This window comes from Chelonia mydas, chromosome 9 (assembly GCF_015237465.2).
Source record: "Chelonia mydas isolate rCheMyd1 chromosome 9, rCheMyd1.pri.v2, whole genome shotgun sequence".
Taxonomy (NCBI): Eukaryota; Metazoa; Chordata; order Testudines; family Cheloniidae; genus Chelonia; species Chelonia mydas.
In genome coordinates, this window is record NC_057855.1 from 98391103 (window position 1) to 98413035 (window position 21933).

General features: G+C 47.9%; 1 protein-coding gene across 18 annotated transcripts in view; it reads right to left on the bottom strand.

Moving 5' to 3' along the window:
• The window catches only part of DOCK11 (dedicator of cytokinesis 11), a 128801-nt gene that overhangs the window by 78977 nt on the left and 27891 nt on the right, over positions 1-21933 (bottom strand). For 17 of the 18 annotated variants that reach the window (XM_037908166.2, XM_043523009.1, XM_043523005.1 and 14 more), the window contains exons 2-6: positions 8734-8850; positions 8396-8485; positions 6721-6803; positions 3968-4037; positions 2128-2223 (exon numbers count right to left, since the gene is read on the bottom strand). In XM_037908166.2, the coding sequence (XP_037764094.1) occupies positions 2128-2223; positions 3968-4037; positions 6721-6803; positions 8396-8485; positions 8734-8850 (456 nt within the window). Of the gene's footprint in view, positions 1-2127; positions 2224-3967; positions 4038-6720; positions 6804-8395; positions 8486-8733; positions 8851-9361; positions 9486-21933 lie in introns of those variants that run through there. The other variant, XM_043523016.1, reaches the window with a different exon arrangement.

The window sequence follows — 21933 nt, forward strand, 5'->3', positions numbered from 1 at the left end:
TTCAGCAAGCACTTAGTATGCGTGGGCTTAAGCAGGAGCTCAAAGGTAAGCGCTGCTTCAGCACTCTGCTGAACTGGGGCCTTCGATACTTCAGTGCTGGGTGCTACAGAAAATCTTAGATTAAATAGATGTGTGTTTAACTAATGTTCAGAAGACAGGAGAATAAGTTTCTCATGGGATGTTTGATTTCATGCAAAACATTTGAAACATTTAACATCCTTCCAGTGGAAAGTGCAGAAGCAAGCAGCAGATACAAATACGCTGCATTATTTATATGGATTTTTCCTTTGCAGGCCTGCTGTTACAAAGAATTGTCAGAATGCTGTACCGCTTTTGGAATGACTTGCAGGGACCTAGGAACAGAGCGAATGCCATATCAGATCAGACCATCAGTACAGCCGGCTCAGTATCCCACCTTTGGCAGGAGGGAGTTGTGAAAGCTTCAGATGAAGCAAAAAGAACAACAAAAAATGTTGCTAGACAATTGTGTGGTTAGCCAGGGTATTGAGGAGGTCCAGAAAACAAAAAGGGTCCTGATATAGCGATTGCCCTGGGTTAAACTGGACTGGTGTGCAACAGAATCCAAGCTAACCAGAGTCATGCTGGAGAATGTGTCTGCAAGAAAATGCACTGCAAAGAAAAAGGTTACTCTGAAGCAAACGCAGTAAACCATAAGCCTAATTAAGTTCTGCTCATAAACTGGCTCACCACGAAAAACATTCTGCACATGCTTAGCAACAGCCAGCACCATTCGTTGCCAAGCATATCACTGTAATGAAGGAAATCGGAACTGAGATCATGGCAAAGCTCCTTCTGCAACACCATAATGATGCTTCACTGTGCCAGTACGGATGGCTTCAGACCTTCAAGGTGCTACTGCTTTCTCAGAACTCTAGCAACAGGCATTAGAGAAGTCTTCTGCAAGGAAGAGAAGTGATCAGAACCAACGTTTGCACCAATGGGCACTAATTTTGGGTCCCTTGATTTTTGAGTCACCCTATAGATAACTTGAGCCAGATCTGTAGAAGTGTTGCACCCCCACAACTCCAGCTAAATCAATGGGATTGCAGCTGCTCAGCACCTCTGAAAACCAGGCCTGAGATGCCTCTAGCTGAGCATTTCGGCCTCCCGGGCAGCAACATCCTTGAGCATGTGCCTCACTTCCTAGGCTGTACATTGATATGCTCTAGCGCAACCAGAAGTTATGGGCTTAGTGCAGAAATTACCGGTCCTCTGGCCTGTACGATGCAGGAGGTCAGACTAGATGATCACAGCTCGGGCTTCAATTCAGGCATGTGCTTCTGCACCTCACTGAATCAAGGCATCAGACTGAGAAACTCAAAATCATGGAATACTTTGGAGAGCTTTTAGTATCCCAACGGGAGCAAAAGAACGTAACGTTTCCTCTCCTGAGTCTTGCTCCTGCTGTAATTTGGAACCCACCCAAGTGTTATCACCAGATCAGTCTCTCTTATCAAGTAACAAAGCAGCTGTTTGCTGAAACAACAAATAGATCCCTGGCTGAGCAAAATCACTTATGCAACTGGTTTGAGCTTCTGTAGGGAAGTCCGAGCTGTGAAGTGCTGCACGGTATCCGGTATCCGATAAAAAGAAGAGCTGAAGACACAGCTGCTGCACAGAAGGTCAGTCCTACTGTATCATCTCAGTGACACCATCCCTGCTTTAAGCACAGACACTTGTTATTTAGAGTCTAAAAGTTTGGCCATGTGCATACAAGGAAACCAGCATTCAAAAGCCCTTTTTTTTTTTTTTTAGGCCAGCTGTTTTGGTTAATTCAATTGTCCTGCTCTTCTGGGCCTTGGGCGCTGATTCAGAAGGCGAGCATGGGTTTGCTTTAACCTACCTCTCTTCTTAGCCTGCCCTTCGTGATCCAAAGCGACTAGTCTATGCACTGCTTGTCAGGGTTCAGCAAAGATCGCACTGCAGAAAGGGACTCGTCCAGAGGGAGGCTCTGTAAGACAGTTACAGAGGGGCCCAAACCAAAACCCAGCAGCCAGACTTGGAAGTTTGGATCTGAACGTAGACACTTGGCTACAAAGCTCCACGGTGTAAATGAGAACCCTCCCCGCACTGCTCTGGCATGACAGCATATGGAATTAAGCTCACCTTCATGGTAACAGTGATTGTACTATTGACATTTGCTTTGTACAGCCAGCCTTGTCTGATGATTCCACCCTTCTGAGAGCACAATGAGGACGAGTCCTGGAACAAAACAGGAGATTAGAAAGAGGTGATGTCAGTGCTAACCAGGTCCTCACCCTGCCACTGTGTCACATGCAAAAAGTCCCCATGGAGGAAGTTGCACTGAATTAATCATTCAAGTGGTATTACCCGCAACATGGATGCAGTTATATCGATATACAGTTTTGTAATGGCACCACTATTCTTGTACAGAAAGGGGAATATCCATACCGGCATGGGTCAGCCTTATACTGGTATAACTGCATCCACTTGAGAGCTTTTATTGGTATAATACTACAGTTTAAAAAAAAAAAAAAATCACAACCCCTACCCAAACCAGTTATACCGGTAAAACTTTTCGGTGTAAGCCAGACCTTAGCATCTGCCCAGCTCATCATACTCAGTGTTTTTCCACGTGTAGATCTCACAGTGCTCTACGCGGGGGCATGCATAATTATCCCCATTTCACAGGCCGGGAAGCAACTTGCTAAAAGTTTCAGAGCCAGTCAGTAGCATAGTGGGGGATAGAACCTAGGCCTCCTGGCCCCCTAGAGAGCAGCTTCCAAGCCTCACAATTCAAGACTCTACAGTGACAATGGAAATATTCACAGTGCTTTATGTCTGTGACTAACGTCCGGGATTTCTCCTTGCTGACAGTTCACCCTTTTCCAGGAACACATTGCTTTTCACTGAAGTTCTTTTACTTAATCCTCATGCAAAAACACTATTGGAAAATTACAAAGAACACAGTCCATGTTTGGTCAGACACAAGCCAACATGAGGAATTACAGTTCAGCTAAGAAGGGGTATGGACACACTCCCTCAAATTACTTTAGTATTTTCATTGGAGTATTTTATTTGGGGAACTGCTTAAAAGAAAACAATTCTATTATATTTTGAGGGTTTATTTTTGTCCTTTTCTTTCGGGAAAGCACCTTGTGTAACTTACTGCACAATACCGCATCTAGATAGAGTGAGAAGCTATTAAAGGAAAGAACTACACACAGCTAATGACACAAGCCAACAAAACAACCAGGAAATTCAGGGTTGGGCCCAACAATCAATTCTCGACTATAAAGAGCCGTTCCGGTCTGCCGCTAAAAGGCACATCCAGGACATGCTCAGCAGTCATTAAAAATGCATACGAAACATCACTTTCAAATCTTCAGCCTTGGTAAAACACAAGCTGCCTTTTTCCTTTAATAAATTCATCAGCTGTGATGCCTCATGGCCACATCAAATTTAAACACATTTAGGCTACAGTGTCCAACAATTTTAGACTAAAACTTATTAACAACTTCCATTGCAAGGCAGAAGAGAGTCAGACCCTGTGCCTTTAAACGAGCCGCAACATCATTTTGCAAGATTTCTTTACACATGGAACCTACCTGTTCACTTTTGATTGAAGTAGATTTAATTAAAACCTTCACACAAAGAATTGCTTAGTAATTTTCTTGGCCTCTCCGTTTCGTACTGCTGCACAATACCAGATGGAGAGCCAAAGAAAGCATCCAGGGAAAAACATCCCGGTGAACTGAAAGGAAGCACATGCCTACTAATTCATAAGCTTCTTGGCTCTAAGAGATTATCTTGTAACACCTGCAGATGAATAATTGTTTGTAGCCTTGTCCCAACCGCTCAGAAAAGGGAATGGGCCATCAGTGTATGATTTCCCAGCAAGAGCATTCCAGACTGGCGCTTTGCCTGGTGTGAATTGTTCCAGCTGGAACGCACAGTGCTACGGAGACATTTATCTTCCCCTTACCTCATCCTTCTCAACGTCTTCATCAATCTCAAATATATGGTTTGGAATCTTCTCCGGTCTAAAGGATTTGCTGAAAATATAACACAGTATGTAAGACAGCCACACAAAAGGGAAGAATTATGGACAATAGTAAAGAATGGGTACTGGTCCTCTTGTCACTGCTGGGCATGTACATGCATGCAATGGAATGAGTAGGCTCAACAACAGATATTATTTGCAAAAATTGATGTGGATGAGTAGGGAGGAGGTAGGACAATGGAAGGCCATACGTTTGTGTGTGTCGCCATGACGTGTCAAAAGCAGGTGGCTGCCTAAAAGATATGCTTTAGCTCAAGCAGAAGTTACGGGGCTTGGAGAAATCCTGAGAGAAATTATCTGGCCTGTTCCACGCAGAAAGCCAGACTAGATCATCATAATGGTTCCCTTCAGACCTTGAAATCTATGGATCTTGTTGCTTCTCTGGGAGAAAATGATATAAACATGCAGAAGTCTCAATCAAAGCTTGTACGTGAACCTCCCCCCATGCCCTCTTCACACGCACCGAAGCTGGGCTTCACACTGAACATACACTTCAGTACAAGTGAAACCTACAGGAACTGGTGCCTTAATTGACCACCAAAGAGATCTTTACATTTAAAAAACCTCCAAGTCATTCTGAAGCCTGATTTCCTGACCAAACGTGACCGAAGTCTGACTTCCGACCAAAGTCCACAGGTGGGTGGCCCATGACCTTGCTCTACCTGTAGAATGCCCATAGCCTTTATAGGGCCAAATCCTGCTTGCCTTACTCACCTGTGTAGTCCCATTTACGTCATTGGCACTTCTTGTTTGAGCGAGGCAAGCAAGGGCTGGAGGTAGGGTGGCTTCTTCCTTTGGTTTTTGTTACACTAGTGTAACTTCGCCAACTTCAGTGCAGTTATTGCTGGTTTGAATGAGCAGGACCGAGTCAAGGGACCGGCCCATCATTTATTTTGCAAAACCCAACAAAGACCAGATAGCAAGAGCATGTGCAAACTGAATGTAATTCAAGCACCAGTGGCATCCTCTCGTGCATGGCTTTCACGCCACCTGCATGCAGCAGGCCTCTTGCACGTCGAGCTGGTGGGGAATTTTTTGACATAAAATTTTTTCACCGAAAAATGCCAATTTGTGGAAACCAAACCTGTTTGCAAGACAAGGCCCTTTCTGATGAACCTCCTGACCAGAAACGTGTTTGGGGAAAGGTGTTGAAATTGTTAAGCCATCTCTTTTGGATGTTTTCAAAATGAAAAATTCCAGGTTTCCGGTTCAGAGTGACTCTCTGTTTCAAAATGTAAGCCACTTAGACTGAAAAGGATTAAAAGGGAAAAGGCTGAAACTGAACCAAAATGTTCACAATTCCAGAACTAAAACATTTTGATCCACCTGAGACCATTATTTTTTCGGATCACAAAAATTTCCAGATTTTGACTTTTCGTCTCAATTCAGGACAGCAAAACTTTTCAAGCTCAAAACCACGCACAGCGCAGGCAAAGCCAGCTGTCCCCCAGCTCTGCCTTTCCAGAGGAGTCATTAGCAAGACGAGGCTGTCAGCATACCACCAGAGCTTTGTCTGAAGCGGTTTGAGAAGGGATGGGGGCAAAACTGGCCCCACCCAGCACATAACCACCCATCGATCAGACATGCACGTGCTTGTCTGAAGATGGAGGCATGAAATGAGATTAGCCTTTGGCTGGAATAACACAAGGGCTGGCATTTTAATGCACAAAGCTCTCTTCAGCATTGCCAGTGTTGATGGCAATATTCTTATTCCCACAGGACTGGGATTTCCCCACCATGTTAGGCACAAGCAGGATTGACTTGAGCAAGGAATAATGCTGTATAGCGCGCGGTAACTGTCAGCATTCAGAGACAATGGGATTCCTGATTCGGGATGAGCAGTCTGCGCTGAAGCTACTTATTCTGCCACATGCCCTGAATTTAGGCTCTTTCTGTCATATCAGCTGATGGGAGGAGGATGTTTGCACATTGACAGATACAATGTGAACAAACCCCTGTAGTGTCTCCTGCAGTTCCTCGATACAGTCTGAGTGACACAGGCCTCTGGCTTGCAAACCCTAAATAAAGGGCAAGTAAATCTCATGAGAAGATACGGGGGTGGGGCAAACCTTCAGGGAACAGAAAATATTAGTGGCTTGTTGGATCAATAACAATATTTCATAAGAGTGGCCAGACTGGGTCAGACCAATGGTATCCTCTCTTCTAACAGCCAGGTGCTTCAGAGGGAACGAACAGAACAGGACAATTATGGAGTGATCCATAATGTTGTCCAGTCCCAGCTTCTGGCAGTCAGAGACTAGGGACATCCAGAGCATGGGTTTGCGTCCCTGACCGTCTTGGACAATAGCCAGTGATGGACCTATCCTCCATTAATTTATCTAGTTCCTTTTTGAACCCAGTTATACTTTTGTCCTTCACAACATCCCTTGGCAATAAGTTCCACAGGTTAACTGTGCATTGTGTGAAGAAGTGCTTTCTTTTGTTTTAAACCTGCTGCCTAGTAATTTCAGTGGGTGACCCCTGGCTCTTGTGATAGGTGAAGGGGTAAATAACATTTCCCTGTTCACTTTCTCCACACCACTCACGATTTTATAGACCTCTATCATTTCCCCTTCAGTCGTCTCTTTTCTAAGCTGAAACTTAGACCTGATCAAACCACAGTCTAGCAAGGTCATTAAGACTTCCTAGTATCCCAGAAGAGAGAGATCACTTACCATGGCAACATCCGGAAGTCACCCGAGTATTCTTCATATTTATAGTTCACCACATGCCAGTCTGAGTGGTACGTTTTAATGCACTGCAAGGAGAATGATGCATGTTCTGTGAAATCACAGCACGCTAAGCAAAAACACGCACAACGCTTAAGAAAAAAGAGCTACTAGTGAGATGCTGAGGCTGGCATTAAGGTAACAAGCATACACAATAGGTTGGACAAAGACTTTGTGGAGTTTTTCATTTATCCTGGACTGGGGAAACTAAACAACACAGCATTCCTTTGAGACCTAGATACACATGTGATAGGATGGCTGCTTCCAGAGCACCCCCTCCCGGGCTCAGGGTGAATCTGCAAGAGGCCCCCTGCCTCAATTTCTCTCTTCCAAGGGGCCGGTCACCTGCACACATTCTCCACCATGTCACAAGCCTTTCATGGGCTGCCTTCCTGTGGCAGGCCATGGCACGACCGGTGCAGTCACCTCACTAGTCCTCAGCCCAGTCCCTCTAGCTGGGAGGCTCCTCTGCCCTGTTTCTGTCCCAGGTTTGCTTCTAGCTCTTGCCCGGAGACATCGACAGGCTCAGCCCTCCACCACTCCCCGGCCTGCAGCCCTCTCTGGCCCTCTGGCTTCAGCTCTCTCGCTCGGAGAGCCGCCAGGCATCTCCCTCTGCTGCTCCAAGTATCCAGCCCTTTCTGGCCGGCGGAGGTTTGTGGGTGACCCACGACTGCCTCCTCCTCTCACCAGCCAGATCTGGCTTCACAGCTTGACGAGGGACCTCTCGCCGCTCCCTCCTTCTGGGGTGTCCCCTCCCCGAGGCGCTCCATCCTGCTTGGCTCCTTCTCTGAGCTCGCGGCCCCTGGACCCTCTCCCATTTCATGCTCCCCAGGGCAGCCCCACCCTCCTCACTACACCAAACGAGGTGCGCCTGGCCTGGTCAGGAGAGCTGCCCAGTTACAAGGCACACTGAGCCTCTCGCCAGCTGCCCGGGTGCTGGAACCTGCGCTTGCCGCGGCCGTCAGACCTGGCCAGTGCGGCTGAACGCCCAGCCTGGTGCACTGATTTTCAGAGCACGCCGAGCACCTGCCTCCGAGAGAGTCAGGCTCCTTTAAAGGGGTCTCAAAACAGTCACCCACCAATGGCACCTCTGCTGGGGTTCCCCCTTGACCCTCACGCTGGCCACGCAGGAGCTGGGCTCCCCACCAGTCCCCACCTGCAGCTGCCCAGGAACCACGCTCAAGGGCACAGCTGCCGCGGCCAAGGGGAGTCCCCGCCGGGTCCTTTTCCATTTGGTGCTGCTCAGAGCAGCTGCTCTCGGGTGTCTCCCTTCCCCAGTCTCGCTCCTGCCGGCGCACACACAGGAGCCTCTCCAGCGGCTCGGAGGCACCGCAGGCAGAAGCAGTGAAGCCTCTGCCTTCCCCTCCCCCCCGAAGGCCGTGGGGGTGCGTACTGCACCCCACAGAGCTGGGGGCAGCAGGTGGCTCATAAACTGCTTCTGCCAGATAGAAAACAAGAGCTGGTCCTCCAGGCCTGAAGGTACAGCTCCCCTGCATCACAGACGAGGCCAGCAAAGCAACTTACAGCCTTATCTGCCATTAGCTGCAGAGCCGCCTGGAGATTATTTCCCCTGAAGGACAAGGAGCTGCAACGCTGCATGTCAAAGGCCTTTGCACCCTACCTCTCTGACAAAGAGACTCTGAGCCTTCCTTTGAGCGTCTTCTGGCACCGTAGACTGGACAGTCCTCTGCTGGCGACCTATCACCGAGATCTGCAGGGAGGGAGGGAATAGAAAAAGAGATTTCATAGTTAATTGGGCCCTTATAAATTTTCAGTGAAAATAATAAATACTCTGGGCCTGATTCAAGGTCTGGTCACTCCCATTTGACCTGGCTGTAAGGCCTTTGAAACCAATGTAGAAGTGGACACTGAAATCAAAGGGGGTTCCCCACCGTGAGAGTGGGTCAGCGGAGGAGTGGATTAGGCCTTGTATGTGAGAGGGAGCCAACACAAACTCACAGACACATCTTCCATTGGAAACATGAGCAGATCACGGAGAGGATCGCTGTAGATCTGGGCTTTCCTTTGCTGGACCACATTCTCGTAGTCCAGGGGTTCAATCACTTTGGTTTTTTCCTGAAGGAAAATAAAAGCAGAACAACAAAAGAGATAGTGAACAAAAATTGCAGATGTTGTACCTGAGACACTCAACTAAGAACTGAGATTCACTTCCCCAACACGAGTCATCAGTTCCACTTCTGCCCCTGAGGTTGGGTGCTACCGAATCTGGGTTACGCAAGGAGCCCTTTTCAAATCACATTAGTGACTCACAGCAATCTGCGCTTCCACAGCAATGTTCACCTGAGGAGTTCAAAGCCCGGTACCAGGGAATTACTCATTACATCAGCCTTACAGTCCTCCTGCCGTGTAGGTGAACATTACTATGCACATCCTCCAGGGTGAATCAGAGGTTCAGTGACATGCCCATGGTCACGCAACAGCCTACAGAAAGACCTGAATCATCCTGATGGCTTTAAGCACTAGGCGCCCCGGTTCACACTCCCTCTCTTCCTTTAGCGTGGAAAACAAGCTGCCTGGACAGGCTGGCGGTCGTGCTTTTACAGCCGCTGCAAGGCACGGTACGTACCTGCACTAGTCGAACCCCGCTGCAATGAGACTCCGACACTTGGCGTCGCTTGAGCCTTCCCTGTTTGAGGCTTGTTATGTGATGTGAGCTGACAAGATTTACGTGGCCTCGGGAAGCCTGCCATTTGCCAAGACGAAAGCAAACCAGCTGTTCCGAGCTCTTACTAGGAATCTTGCAGGATGGAAAGGAAGATCAACGCAATAATCCCTTTCAACACTTGAAACCTGCACGCCTAGCAATAAATCACACCCCCAGGCGCACTGCAAGGCAAGAGTTTACGGCAAGAGCGATTGTAAAATCGCTGGGCCGGATTTTGCTCTCGCTTAGACCGCGGGCTTGCCTACGTTCCAGGCACGAGAGCAGCAGAGCCACACCGCGGCAGCTGCGCCATTCGAGTGCCATAGCGCGGCCCCTCGCTACAGCGGCGGAGGGGGCTTTCCGTTCCGCCCCCCCGAGAGGGAGTAGCGAGGTCGAAAGAATAATTCCTCCATTGACCTAGCGGCGTCTACACCAGGCCTTAGATTGGCTTAGCTATAAGGCTGTGAATTTTTCACAGCTCTGAGCAATGTGGCTAAGGTTTAGGTGAAGACCTGGGCTATGGTAAATCAGGAGTAACGCCACTGAAATCCTGGGGGTCACACTGGGTAAAACTGGGGAGAGAGCACAGTCAAGCCCTTTACAAACCATTGATAAATACATCTCGCTAGCAATGACTGCTCCACCTTTTTCCATTGTTAAGGAAAAATTAGCACATGTGACTCCATTTTGGTTTGGGACCCACCATTGTTTAAATGCCAGCACATCATACACCAGGAGGAGTGATCCTTAGATACTGAATTCATGTGAAAATCCTCCTCCTTGTCTCCAGCCTGCCTTGATTTGCAGTATCTGGTTTTTGTCAGTCTCTAACTCCCTGTCTCTTGGCCTTGATGTGAGGCCTCCCATCCTAATAATAAAAGTTACTGATGCATGGCTTTAGGACCATGCTGTGTAATTAACATACTGGTATAGCACGAGGAATGCACCAAGCAGGGATAGGTGGTAGATAAGACAAGGGTTTGTTTATTGGCTAAGGTTTCCGATGCATGAGGGCAACATGCTTTGCTAAAAGGTATATAACCTTTGTATAATTTGCAGTCGGGGTCCCCTCCTGGCTAGCAGGGGGGCACCATGCTCGAGCGTAATAAACTTAGTGTCTTTTGGGAACTCTGCAGTTGTGGACTTTATTTCTGTGCCTCAGCCTAGATTCGAACTGTGCGTGTCCTACCAGGTGTAATTCGTAGCACTTGTGTGCGTGTCCTACCAGGTGTAATTCGTAGCACCATACAGATCTGCCCATCACCGAATTGATAACAGCTGCATATTTGATCATACAGCAGTATTGTCACGTACATACTACATTGCTCTGTCAGAAGATGCAGCTTTACAATTTACTGCCCGCCACAGAAGGCCATTCCTTTTTTTTTTTCTTCCCGATTATTGCTGTTGCTGAAGAGAAAAACCAAATTATTATGTTATCCTTGGCAAGGCGTTTTTATCTGACCCCTTTGGGAGTCAGCATGCGTTAGCCCACAGCACTGCTGCGAAGGTATTGTAAAACCACTATGCTATTCGCTGCTTTTCCTTTAGCCAGATTAGAGAGCACCAAAAATGAACAAAGGCTAAAAAAAAGGGGGACAAAAACAAGCAACGAACAGGAAAATTTACTCCAGGTCCAGCCCAGACTTTGGATTTCATAAGCAATTATCGGACGCTTATCACAAGAGCTATGAAAATTAAACTTTAGACCAAATTCTTTTCAAAGGTTATAGATGTTGGGGAAGGATCACACTGAATGGAAAAATGAACTTCAGTCTATTAGCCTGGCCCTGTTGGGGAGTTAGGAGAAAAGTGTAACACTAAACAGCCCCTCCACAGAGGCTGTTTAATCCGTCTCCGCAGAGATTTTGATTACGTTTCACTCTGGAACCGGAGATAACCCACGTCACAAGAGTAGCATTTTCAGGTGAAGCATCAACATGCTATTTTTAACCAGCAATAAACTTTGCTCCAGACTCATGGGCATGTTTTGGTTGTGGCCCACTTTCATGTAATTAAATATTGAGCCACCATCCCATCCTACAGGAAAGTATCCCACTGAGGTCCAAGGCAGTTTCTCTTAAGCCAGGCATAGAGGGTCAGGCCCAAGAGAAGAATTGTTATAAAGAATGAGAAGTGAAGCATTCAGCAGCTTATATTTTGCATGTGATCATCAAAATTCCAGCAACTGCCCTGTGCAAAAGCCTCACAGATAACAGCTTCTGCTTCAGAGACAAATGGCCTCAGCACGAGGGGCTCCTAGCACTCACAACTCCCCATTTCGCTTTCAAACACAGAACTGTGGGTGCTGAGCACAATACAGGATCAGACCCAAATGCATTTCTGAACAGCCGTGCAGAACACACTGAGAATGCTACACAAGTAGCAGGACTGACAACCCCAAATGTTAAACGAGCCAGGCCCTAAAACATCAAGAGATTGGCTTAAATATTGAGAGTTTTTTTAAAAAAATCATAAATAATAAGTTCTTTTTCTTGGCCTTCTGGTTTCTGAGTCTTTAGAGTGTGCTGGGGTCGTATTTTCAAGCTTTCTTCTACAACCGTACAGGCTAGAGACTGACTTTTTTTTTTAATGAACACAGAGTCTCACGTAATCACAGGACTCCAGCAGCTGGGGATTTAAGGAAAACACCATCGATAGTGAAAGTTGGCAACACTGTGTTGACATCTGGCAATCAGTCAGAGGCCCCAGGACTGGCTGGCTGGCTACGAACTACCTCGAAGAGTCTCTCTGGAAACACTGCTTTTGAGAAACAGGAACACCAGCCGTATCAGATGGACTGTCCCAGATCAGATCCTTGGCACCCGCCAGCGAGCACTTGATGGGACTCAGAATGGAAGTGGGGTGCAATGTCGGCTTTAAATGAAACTTGTGCTCGCACAATCCTGGGACCACCCTTTGTAGCACGAGCTAGAGCCTCCTGAAGGACGGGAACTTTAACGCTCTCCTCACACCCATTTGGGCCTGATCCCAGGAGACCCTGAGCACACCCTGACATTTGCCGCACTCCCTCAAGAGCTGCACCCTTGCCAGAGGCACTCAGCCCTTGGGATGGTGGAGACCTCAACAAGGCCAGGCACGTCACACCCCCAAACGCTCGCATTTCACCTGCAGTTTGACTCTCCCGATCTCACACACGCTGTGGCAGGAGGACATTGATAGGCTCCTGGTAGACATAGCTGTGTCTTTACTTGTGCTTCCTAGTGCAGCAATCCCCACTTGCGCAGGGTTTGGCATTCTCCAAATTCTTACGGAGAATTAATCTGCAGAAATTCAAGGATTTGCTTGTAAATTAAAACCCTGCCATTGCTCTCCATACAAAGTCATTACAAGCAGTTGCCAGGACACAGTCACGTTACGTATTATGTAATCACTGTAGACCATGGTATCTTGATTCCATTTGGCAGACCGATCTAATGAAATGTAATAGTGGGTTAACATCATTGTTACATGCCATTATTTGTTCTTTAAAATAAACACGCTCATATTAAGATTTGGGGGTGGGGGTGTTAAAAAAAATCGAGAGTGATGCCACGACAGGATGATACCCAGCTAAAGCAAACACCCAAGGCTCTAAGGAGACAGCACTGAAGTATCCAATAGCATTATACCTGAGGGAGTGATCAGGCCAAACGCTGCCCTGGGGTCCATGCAGGGTTTTGTCCCCATGTCCATAAGGCAGCAGCCACATTAGTAACAAAAGGCCAACTTCTGCCATCTTTACCCAAGCAAAACTCCTACTGAGGTCAAGGGGAATTTTGTCTGATTAAGGACTGATGAAGTTGGGCCAGAATTCCCTCCTCCTCCTCTCCTGACCAGCTGCACAGTTGTTTCTGGCCTCCCTCTATGGTGGGAGGAGAGGCTGCCTAGCTGGGTGTCTCTTTTGGTTCTCATACTGCACCCATCTCCATGGTTCCTGAGATCCCATTTTCATTTCTGCCCTGCGACACCCGAGGATTTCCTTCTCTGGCATCTCATGGAGTTGCACCTGCTGACACTATGACGGAATTTGGCTTTACGCCTTAGAATATAGTTTTGTTTCAGTACATACATCTGATCTGTTAGGCCTGGTCTACACTACGAGTTTATGTCGGATTTAGCAGCGTTAAATCCGAATTAACCCTGCACCCATCCACACAATGAAGCCATTTTTTCGACATAAAGGGCTCTTAAAACCGATTTCTGTACTCCTCCCCAACGAAGGGATTAGCGCTGAAATCAACATTGCCATTTTGAATTAGGGTTAGTGTGGATGCAATTTGAAGGTATTGGCCTCCGGGAACTATCCCACAGTGCACCATTGTGACCGCTCTGGACAGCGCTCTGAACTCGGATGCACTGGCCAGTGCAGCAAAAGCCCTGGGAACTTTTGAATCTCATTTCCTGTTTGGTCAGGCGAGCTCATCAACAGAGGTGACCATGCAGTCCCAGAATCGAAAAAGAGCTCCAGCATGGACCGAACGGGAGGTACTGGATCTGATCGCTGTATGGGGAGAGGAATCCATGCCATCAGAACTACGTTCCAAAAGACGAAATGCCAAAACATTTCAAAAAATCTCAGAGGCTATGAGGGACAGAGGCTACATCAGGGATGCAACGCAGTGCCGCGTGAAACTTAAGGAGCTCAGACAATTGTACCAGAAAACTAAAGAATCAAACAGACGCTCCGGGACAGAGCCCCAGACATTCCGCTTCCATGCTGAGCTGCATGCAATTCTAAGGGGGGCCCGCAACCACTAACCCACCCCTGTCCGTGGACTCTGAGGATGGGATACTCTCCGCCATGGCTGAGGATTTTGCAGATGGGGAAGATGATGAGGAGGAGCAGCAGCAGCTTGGGGAGAGCGCACAGCACACCGTTCTCCCCGACAGCCAGGATCTTTTTTATCACCTGGGCTGAAATACCCTCCCAACCCAACGAAGCCGGAGAAGGGAGCTCTGGTGAGTGTACCTTTTTAAATATAATACATGTTATAAAAGCAAGTGTTTTTTAATGATTAAGTAGCCCTGAGGACTTGAGATGCATTCGCGGCCAGTACAGCTACTGGAAAAGTCTGTTAACGTGTCTGGGGATGGAGCGGCAATCCTCCAGGGACATCTCCATGAAGCTCTCCTGGAGCTACTCTGAAAGCCTTTGCAGAAGGGTTCTGGGGAGAGCAGCCTTATTCCGTCCTCCATGGTAGGACACTTTACCACGCCATGCTAGTAGCAAGTAATCTGGTATCACTGCATGACAAAGCCTGGCAGCGTATGGTCCCGGTGTTTGCTGGCATTCACGCATCATCCGTTCTTTATCTCTCTGTGTTATCCTCAGGAGAGTGATATTGTCCATGGTAACCTGGTTGAAATAGGGGAATTTAATTAAGGGGACATTCAGAGGTGCCCATTCCTACTGGGCTGTTTGCCTGTGGCTGAAAAGAAATCCTCCCTGCAGTTAGCCACGCGGGGCGGTGGGGGGAGGCATTGGCGCTGAGCTGTTCGCGTTTGGCTAGCAGGGATCTTCCCTAATACCAGCCAGGCGGTGGGGGGAGGGGAAAAGCGATCATCCCAGAGAAATAGATGGGGGGAGGGGGTTAGTTTGGTTTCTGCTGCTGCACCTTAACAGGAAAACTGCAGCACAAAATGGCCAACTCAACGTGCTTTGCTTGGTATGGGAAAGGAGAGCGCTGCTGTTACGAAGGTTGCAGAAGCCGAAAGACTATGGCTTACCATGGCCGCCTGCAAGCCGAATTCTGTTGCCCGGCCCTGCGTGTGTGATCTCTAACACCGAAGCCGCAGGCACTCAATACAAAAGATGCAAAATGCGACCATGTACCAAAATCACATGTGCTACGTAATGTAAATAGTGTTGTTCACCGTGAAAGAGTATAGCCGTTGTTCTGTAAAATGTATCTTTTTAAATACTTCACTCCCTTTTTTCTTCCAGCAGCTGCAAATGTTTCAAGCCTCCCTTCTCCGTCCCAGAGGCTCTCTCAGATAAGGCGGCGAAAAAAACGCACCCGCGATGAAATGGTCTCTGAGCTCATGCAGTCGTCCGGCACTGACAGAGCTGTGTGGAGGGACACAATAGCAGAGCACAGGACAGTGGCCGATGAACTTGAGGAGAGGTGGCGGCAGGAAGATCAGAAGAGGCATGAGGCAACGCTGGGGCTACTGCGGGATCAAACGGCATCCGGTGGAGGTTCACGAACGGAGCAGGATCACAGGCTGCCACTGCAGCCCCTGCTTAACTGCCCTCCTTCCTCCCCAAGTTCCATGGCCAGATGCCCAAGAACGGGGGGGGGGGGGGGGCGGAGTCGGCTCCGGGCACCCAACCACTCCACACCACTGGACAGCCCAAGCAACAGAAGGCTGGCATTCAACAAGTTTTGAAGTGGCCTTTTCCTTCCCTCCTACCCTCCTCCCACACCCCACCCGGGCTACCTTGTGAATTATCTCCCTATTTTTATAATCAATTAATAAAAAATACTTGTTTTTTAAACGATAGTGACTTTATTTCTTTTGCAAGCAAGCTGTGATCAAAGGGGGGAGGGAGGGTGGCTTACAGGGAATTTAGAGGCAACCAAGGGGGTAGGTTTTCATCAAGGAGAAACAAACAAGTGTCACACAGTACCCTGGCCAGTCAAGAAACTGGTTTTCAAAGCTTCTCTGATGCGCAGCGCTTCCTGCTGTGCTCTTCTAATTGCCCTGGTGTCTGGCTGCGCGTATTCAGCGGCCAGGCAATTTGCATCAACCTCCCACCCCGCCATAAACATCTCCCCCTTACTCTCACAGAGATTGTGGAGCACACAGCAAGCAGCAATAACAATGGGAATATTGGTTTCACTGAGGTCTGAGCGAGTTAGTAAACTGCGCCAGCAACCCTTTAAACGTCCAAATGCACATTCTACCACCATTCTGCATTTGCTCAGCCTATAGTTGAACAGCTCCTTACTACTGTCCAGGGTGCCTGTGTACGGCTTCATGAGCCAGGGCATTAAGGGGTAGGCTGGGTTCCCAAGGATAACTATAGGCATTTCAACATCCCCAACACTTATTTTCTGGTCTAGGAAGTAAATCTCTTCCTGCAGCCGTTTAAACAGACCAGTGTTCCTGAAGACACGAGCGTCATGAAACTTTCGTGGCCATCCCACGTTGATGTTGGTGAAATGTCCCCTGTGATCCACCAGTGCTTGCAGCACTATAGAAAAGTACCCCTTGCGGTTTATGTACTCACCGGCTTGGTGCTCCAGTGCCAAGATAGGGATATGAGTTCCATCTATGGCCCCACCACAGTTAGGGAATCCCATTGCAGCAAAGCCATCCACTATGACCTGCACATTTCCCAGGGTCACTACCCTTGATATCAACAGATCTTTGATTGCTTTGGCTACTTGCATCACAGCAGCCCCCCACAGTAGATTTGCCCACTCCAAATTGATTACCGACTGACTGGTAGCTGTCTGGCGTTGCAAGCTTCCACAGGGCTATTGCCACTCGCTTCTGAACTGTGAGGGCTGCTCTCCTCTTGGTATTCTTGCGCTTCAGGGCAGGGGAAAGCAAGTCACAAAGTTCCATGAAAGTGCCCTTACGCACGTGAAAGTTTCGGAGCCACTGGGAATCATCCCAGACCTGCAACACTATGCGGTCCCACCACTCTGTGCTTGTTTCCCGGGCCCAGAATCGGTGTTCCACGGCATGAGCCTGCCCCATTAACACCATGATCTCCAAATTGCGGGGGAACGCGGTTTTAGAGAAAAGCGTGTTCATGTCCTCATCACCGCGCTGCCGTCGCCTCCTTGCCTGGTTTTTCAGGTGCTGGTTCTGCATACACTGCACGATAATGCGCGAGGTGTTTACAATGGTCATAACTGCTGGGGTGAGCTGAACGGGCTCCATGCTTGCTGTGCCATGGTATCTGCTCCTGCTTGGGCAATCCAGGGAAAAGGGCGCGAAACGATTGTTTGCCATTGCTCTGGCGGGGGGGTGGGGGGGAGCGACTGACAACATGGCTTACAGGGTTGGCTTACAGGGAATTAAAATCAACAAAGGGGGTGGCTTTGCGAGAAACAGAATGGCCCCCTCAAGGATAGAACTCAAAACCTCAAGGATAGAACTCAAAACTGGGTTGAGCAGGCCACTGATTTCACAGAGGGAGGGAGGAGAATAGGAATACAAAACAAATCTGGTCTATTTCTTGTTTTGAGCCACTTCATCTATCTTTATACATCTTGCTGGCAGCAGACGGTGCAGTACGACCGCTAGCCATCGTCATCTCCTGGGTGCCCGGCAGAAGACAGTGCAGTAGGACTGCTGGCCATCGTATTCTCCTGGCTGCTGATTAACAGACAGTGCACTGCCGGTAGGACTGAATCGCCATGAGACGAAACTTAAAAGGGAAACGACCTGGCTGAGCCACTCCCATGTTTGCCCAGGCGCCCTGACCTCACCGAGGTCGGCTAAAAGAGCACCCAGGACTACATCGACGACGGCTACCAGTCATACTGCACTGTCTGCTGCCAAAAGGCAATGAGCTGCTGCTGTGTAGCAATGCAGTACCACGTCTGCCAGCACCCAGGAGACGTATGGTGACGGTGAGCTGAGCGGGCTCCATGCTTGCCGTGGTATGGTGTCTGCACGGGTAACCCAGGGAAAAAGGCATGAAACAATTGTCTGCCGTTGGTTTCACGGAGAGAAGCGGGGGCCTGACGATATGTACCCAGAACCACCTGCGACAATGTTTTAGCCCTATCCGGCATTGGGATTTCTACCCAGAATTCAAATGGGCACCGGAGACTGCAGGAACCGTGGGATAGCTACCCACAGTGCAACGCTCCGGAAGTCGACAGTTGCCTCGGTGCTGTGGACACGCTCCGCCGACTACATGCACTTAGAGCATTTGTGTGGGGACGCACACAATCGACTGTATAAAAACATAAAAGCGCTTTCTACAAAACCGACTTCTATAAATTTGACCTAATTTCATAGTGTAGACATATCCTTAGCAAACAAAGGATACTTCCCAATAACTGCAACCAAAGAGGCAGAAATGCCATTTTGTGTAAGAAGAGTGCTGCGGCCCCGTTGCCTAAGCACAAAAAAGGAAGTGGTGTCATATGATTAAAACTGAAATACCTTGATACGATTTGCATATTCTCCAACAATGCAATGTGCTGTGGAAAACGATTTTACCAGCAGTGGTATTAGAAAATTAGTACACCATTCCCTTTATAAAACCAGGAAATATTAGAAAACTTATTTTTCTTTAACGTTTCTCTATGCGCTCACAAATTAAATACCCCTGATTATGCTATTTTAAGGATAAAATTGCTATTATTTATGGTTTTTGTTTACTCATTTTTAGCTAACTTCTATCAATAACATCTCACCAGCTTGAATATAAGGAGATATTATTTCCTTTTAACACCTGCAAATAACTCCAATTCACGTTACGAGAAGGTCCACGTGTCCAGTAAGATGAAAACGGATCCTTCAATTTGTTCTTTTAGGGCTGTGGTCAAAAAGAATACTCAATAAATTCAATAACCTAGGGCAGTCATGCCAATCTGTCTCCAGTGGCACTAATGTTTAAGATGTTACCCTACAAAACATGCTTTACGATGTATATAAAACAAGGCTATCAAATACTGGCTTTATACTGCCTTTTTTCCCCTTTATGAATGGGCTGCTGTTAACTTATATCATGTGTTGTAAATGAAAATGAGTTTCCCTATTCCTAACAAGTCTGATTATTAAATGAAAGAATTTTAAATATCCAGCGTGAATCTCATTGTTTATTGCTCCTTATTTACTTTTTTGCATTTTCCCCACTGTGGACAACTGAAATCAAATAAGTGCTTTTCACATTGGTTTAAAGTTAGTTTCATTTTCAAGGGCTGCAGTATCCCCTGGAGGTTTCCCATTTGATTAAACACAGCTGTTCCCACTCGGTTTTAAAAACAAAACAAACTCTGTCTCCAATTGGTTTTCACAAATTGTACATTTGGGGCCAAGCGAGGTTGACTAGAAGGCTGTGAGAGGATGAACAATGCTCATTGCATAGGATGTCCCAACGTCTGGGGAAGGCTCAATCAGGAAGTAATTTGGGGTTAATTTTTAATGCGATAAGTAACAAGGAGATCTTAAGTTTCCTACAGCACTTTAAAAAAAGATCCACCTTTCACTTCAAGCTTCCTCGAACTGGCATGTGCGCCAACAGAAAAACACCCCTCCCTCAACCTCAGGACCCAGTTCTGCAACCTGCTGCGTCAGGTTTGCCAGCCCATCCCTGCAGGAGGCTACCACAGGGGCTCCATGCTGTTTAAGCCCTAATTTCCTGCCTTAAGTGGTGCCTGGCCTCACGTGGCTCGTCAGCAAGCAGGGAATTCCATGCCGTGTGAATAGCACACACAGGTTTTCATGTACGCTCTTTGAATCGCTGCCTCGGTGAGCTTTGGGTTGGCAATGGAGAGGCCCTGTGAGAAGCCGGTGTCTAACTGCCCCCACCTGATTTTCCATTCAGCGTTCTTTTCGTGCAGTAATGCCAGTGTGGATTAGCTCAAACATCTGAAACGGTGCCATCAAAATCGCTCTCTGGAAATGTGTGCGTCACCCTGCACACAACCCTCAACGAATTCCGCCAAGCTCCGGCGGGGTGCTGATGCTGGCAAAATCCTTCAGACGCAGACATGATGAGCCCACCAGACAGACTAGCAACTTGGAAAACAAGAGGTGTTTGCCAGAGAGCCTGTGCACTCTCGCAAGTGGGTAACTTCTGAGAATTACGCAGGCCGTGTTATACTGCACGAACCACAGCCACATGGAAGAGCTGATTCGGGAGACTTCCCAGGACGAGGCCCCGGGTCGGGTGCACCGCGGCAGGACAAGGAGCTCCACCACAGACGCTCAACAGCTTGTGTGGACTGCAGCAGTAGTTCCTGTGCAGTTTCCCCCAGCGAGGCAGGGATCTGTGAAGCCACAGGGGCCGGTCAAAGTGCTACCAATGCCTCTGGTTTTAAAACATAAGAACGGCCAGACAGGGTCAGACCAAAGGTCCATCGAGCCCAGTATCCTGTCTGCTGACCGTGGCCAGTGAAGGTGCCCCAGAGGGAATGAACAGAACAGGGAATCATCAAGTGATCCATCCCCTGTCGCCCATTCCCACCTTCTGGCAAACAGAGGCTAGGGACACCATCCCTGCCCATCCTGGCTAATAGCCACTGATGGACCTATCCTCCGTGAACTCATCTAGCTCTTTTTGGAACCCTGTTATAGTCTTGGTCTTCACAACGTCCTCCAGCAAAGAGTTCCACAGGTTGACTCTGCGTTGTGTGAAGAAATACTTCCCTTTCTTTGTTTTAAACATGCTGCCTATTAATTTCATTTGGTGACCCCTAGTCCTCGTGTTACGATCTTGTGTTTGTTTTATTACAAGTCTTGTGATAGCTTTTTGTAAGACCCTTGCTCCTGGAGTCATGTGATTATGTGAGAGTCTCAGTTAACATTTGTTTAAAAAAAAAAAAAACCAAAAAAAAAACCAAAAAAAAACAAAACAAAGGAAGTTACTAGCTTTCACAATTGCAGAGAAAAGATTGAAAATGGGACCCCCAAAAGCTCAAAAACAAGGAAGCAAATCAAAAGAACCTGATATTTATTGCTGTTAATGTCTCACGGTTTTCAAGCCATTCTCTCTGAATGCTTAGATTGGCAATGCTGATACCACAGCAACACTGTGGGGATGAAAGCCAACCCCACCTCCCACCCCTCCAGTCTTCCTCCCCCCCAGCCCACGGCATCGGTGGTCCCAGGCTGTCATGGCCTTCCACACTCACAGCAGTGTGATGAGAGTGAGGGGATGGGAGCTGAATTTGACTTCACGTACTTATGGCAACAGCCCGCAGCCTTTACTCAGACGTCACTGCCCGAGCTGGGACTGAGCGCTGATGGCAGGAAGTGGCCCTGAATGTAGTCGCTGGTTAGCATCCCCGGACAGCTCTCTTATTTCAGTCAAACAGAATGCACTGGGACAATGTGCCAAATACTTGCTAGTGATGGGCAGAAACATCCTAAAAGCCACTTTCCTGGCTTGCAGCTTTATATCCTGCATGCACAAAAATAGAGTCGGACTTTCTCTTTGCCAAGCTGCTTCCACGTAACAACATTTGCTGCAGTGCCAGTTAAGGTAAATCAGTAACTCTGTTGCTAAACTCTAGTCTTGAGCCTGCATTCTCCTTCACACTTGGACCCCTTTCTACTGCTCCAGCAGTGGGGGTGACTGTAATTCATGTCCACCTTAAGAGCCTGTCACACTGCAGAAGCAGTGTAACGGGGCTGCAGGGATTCACTTTGAGTGAGAGTTTCTAGAGCAAAAAGAAAAGGAGGACTTGTGGCACCTTAGAGACTAACCAATTTATTTGAGCATGAGCTTTCGTGAGCTACAGCTCCCTTCATCGGATGCATACTGTGGAAACTGCCAGCAGGAGAGTGAGTTTGTG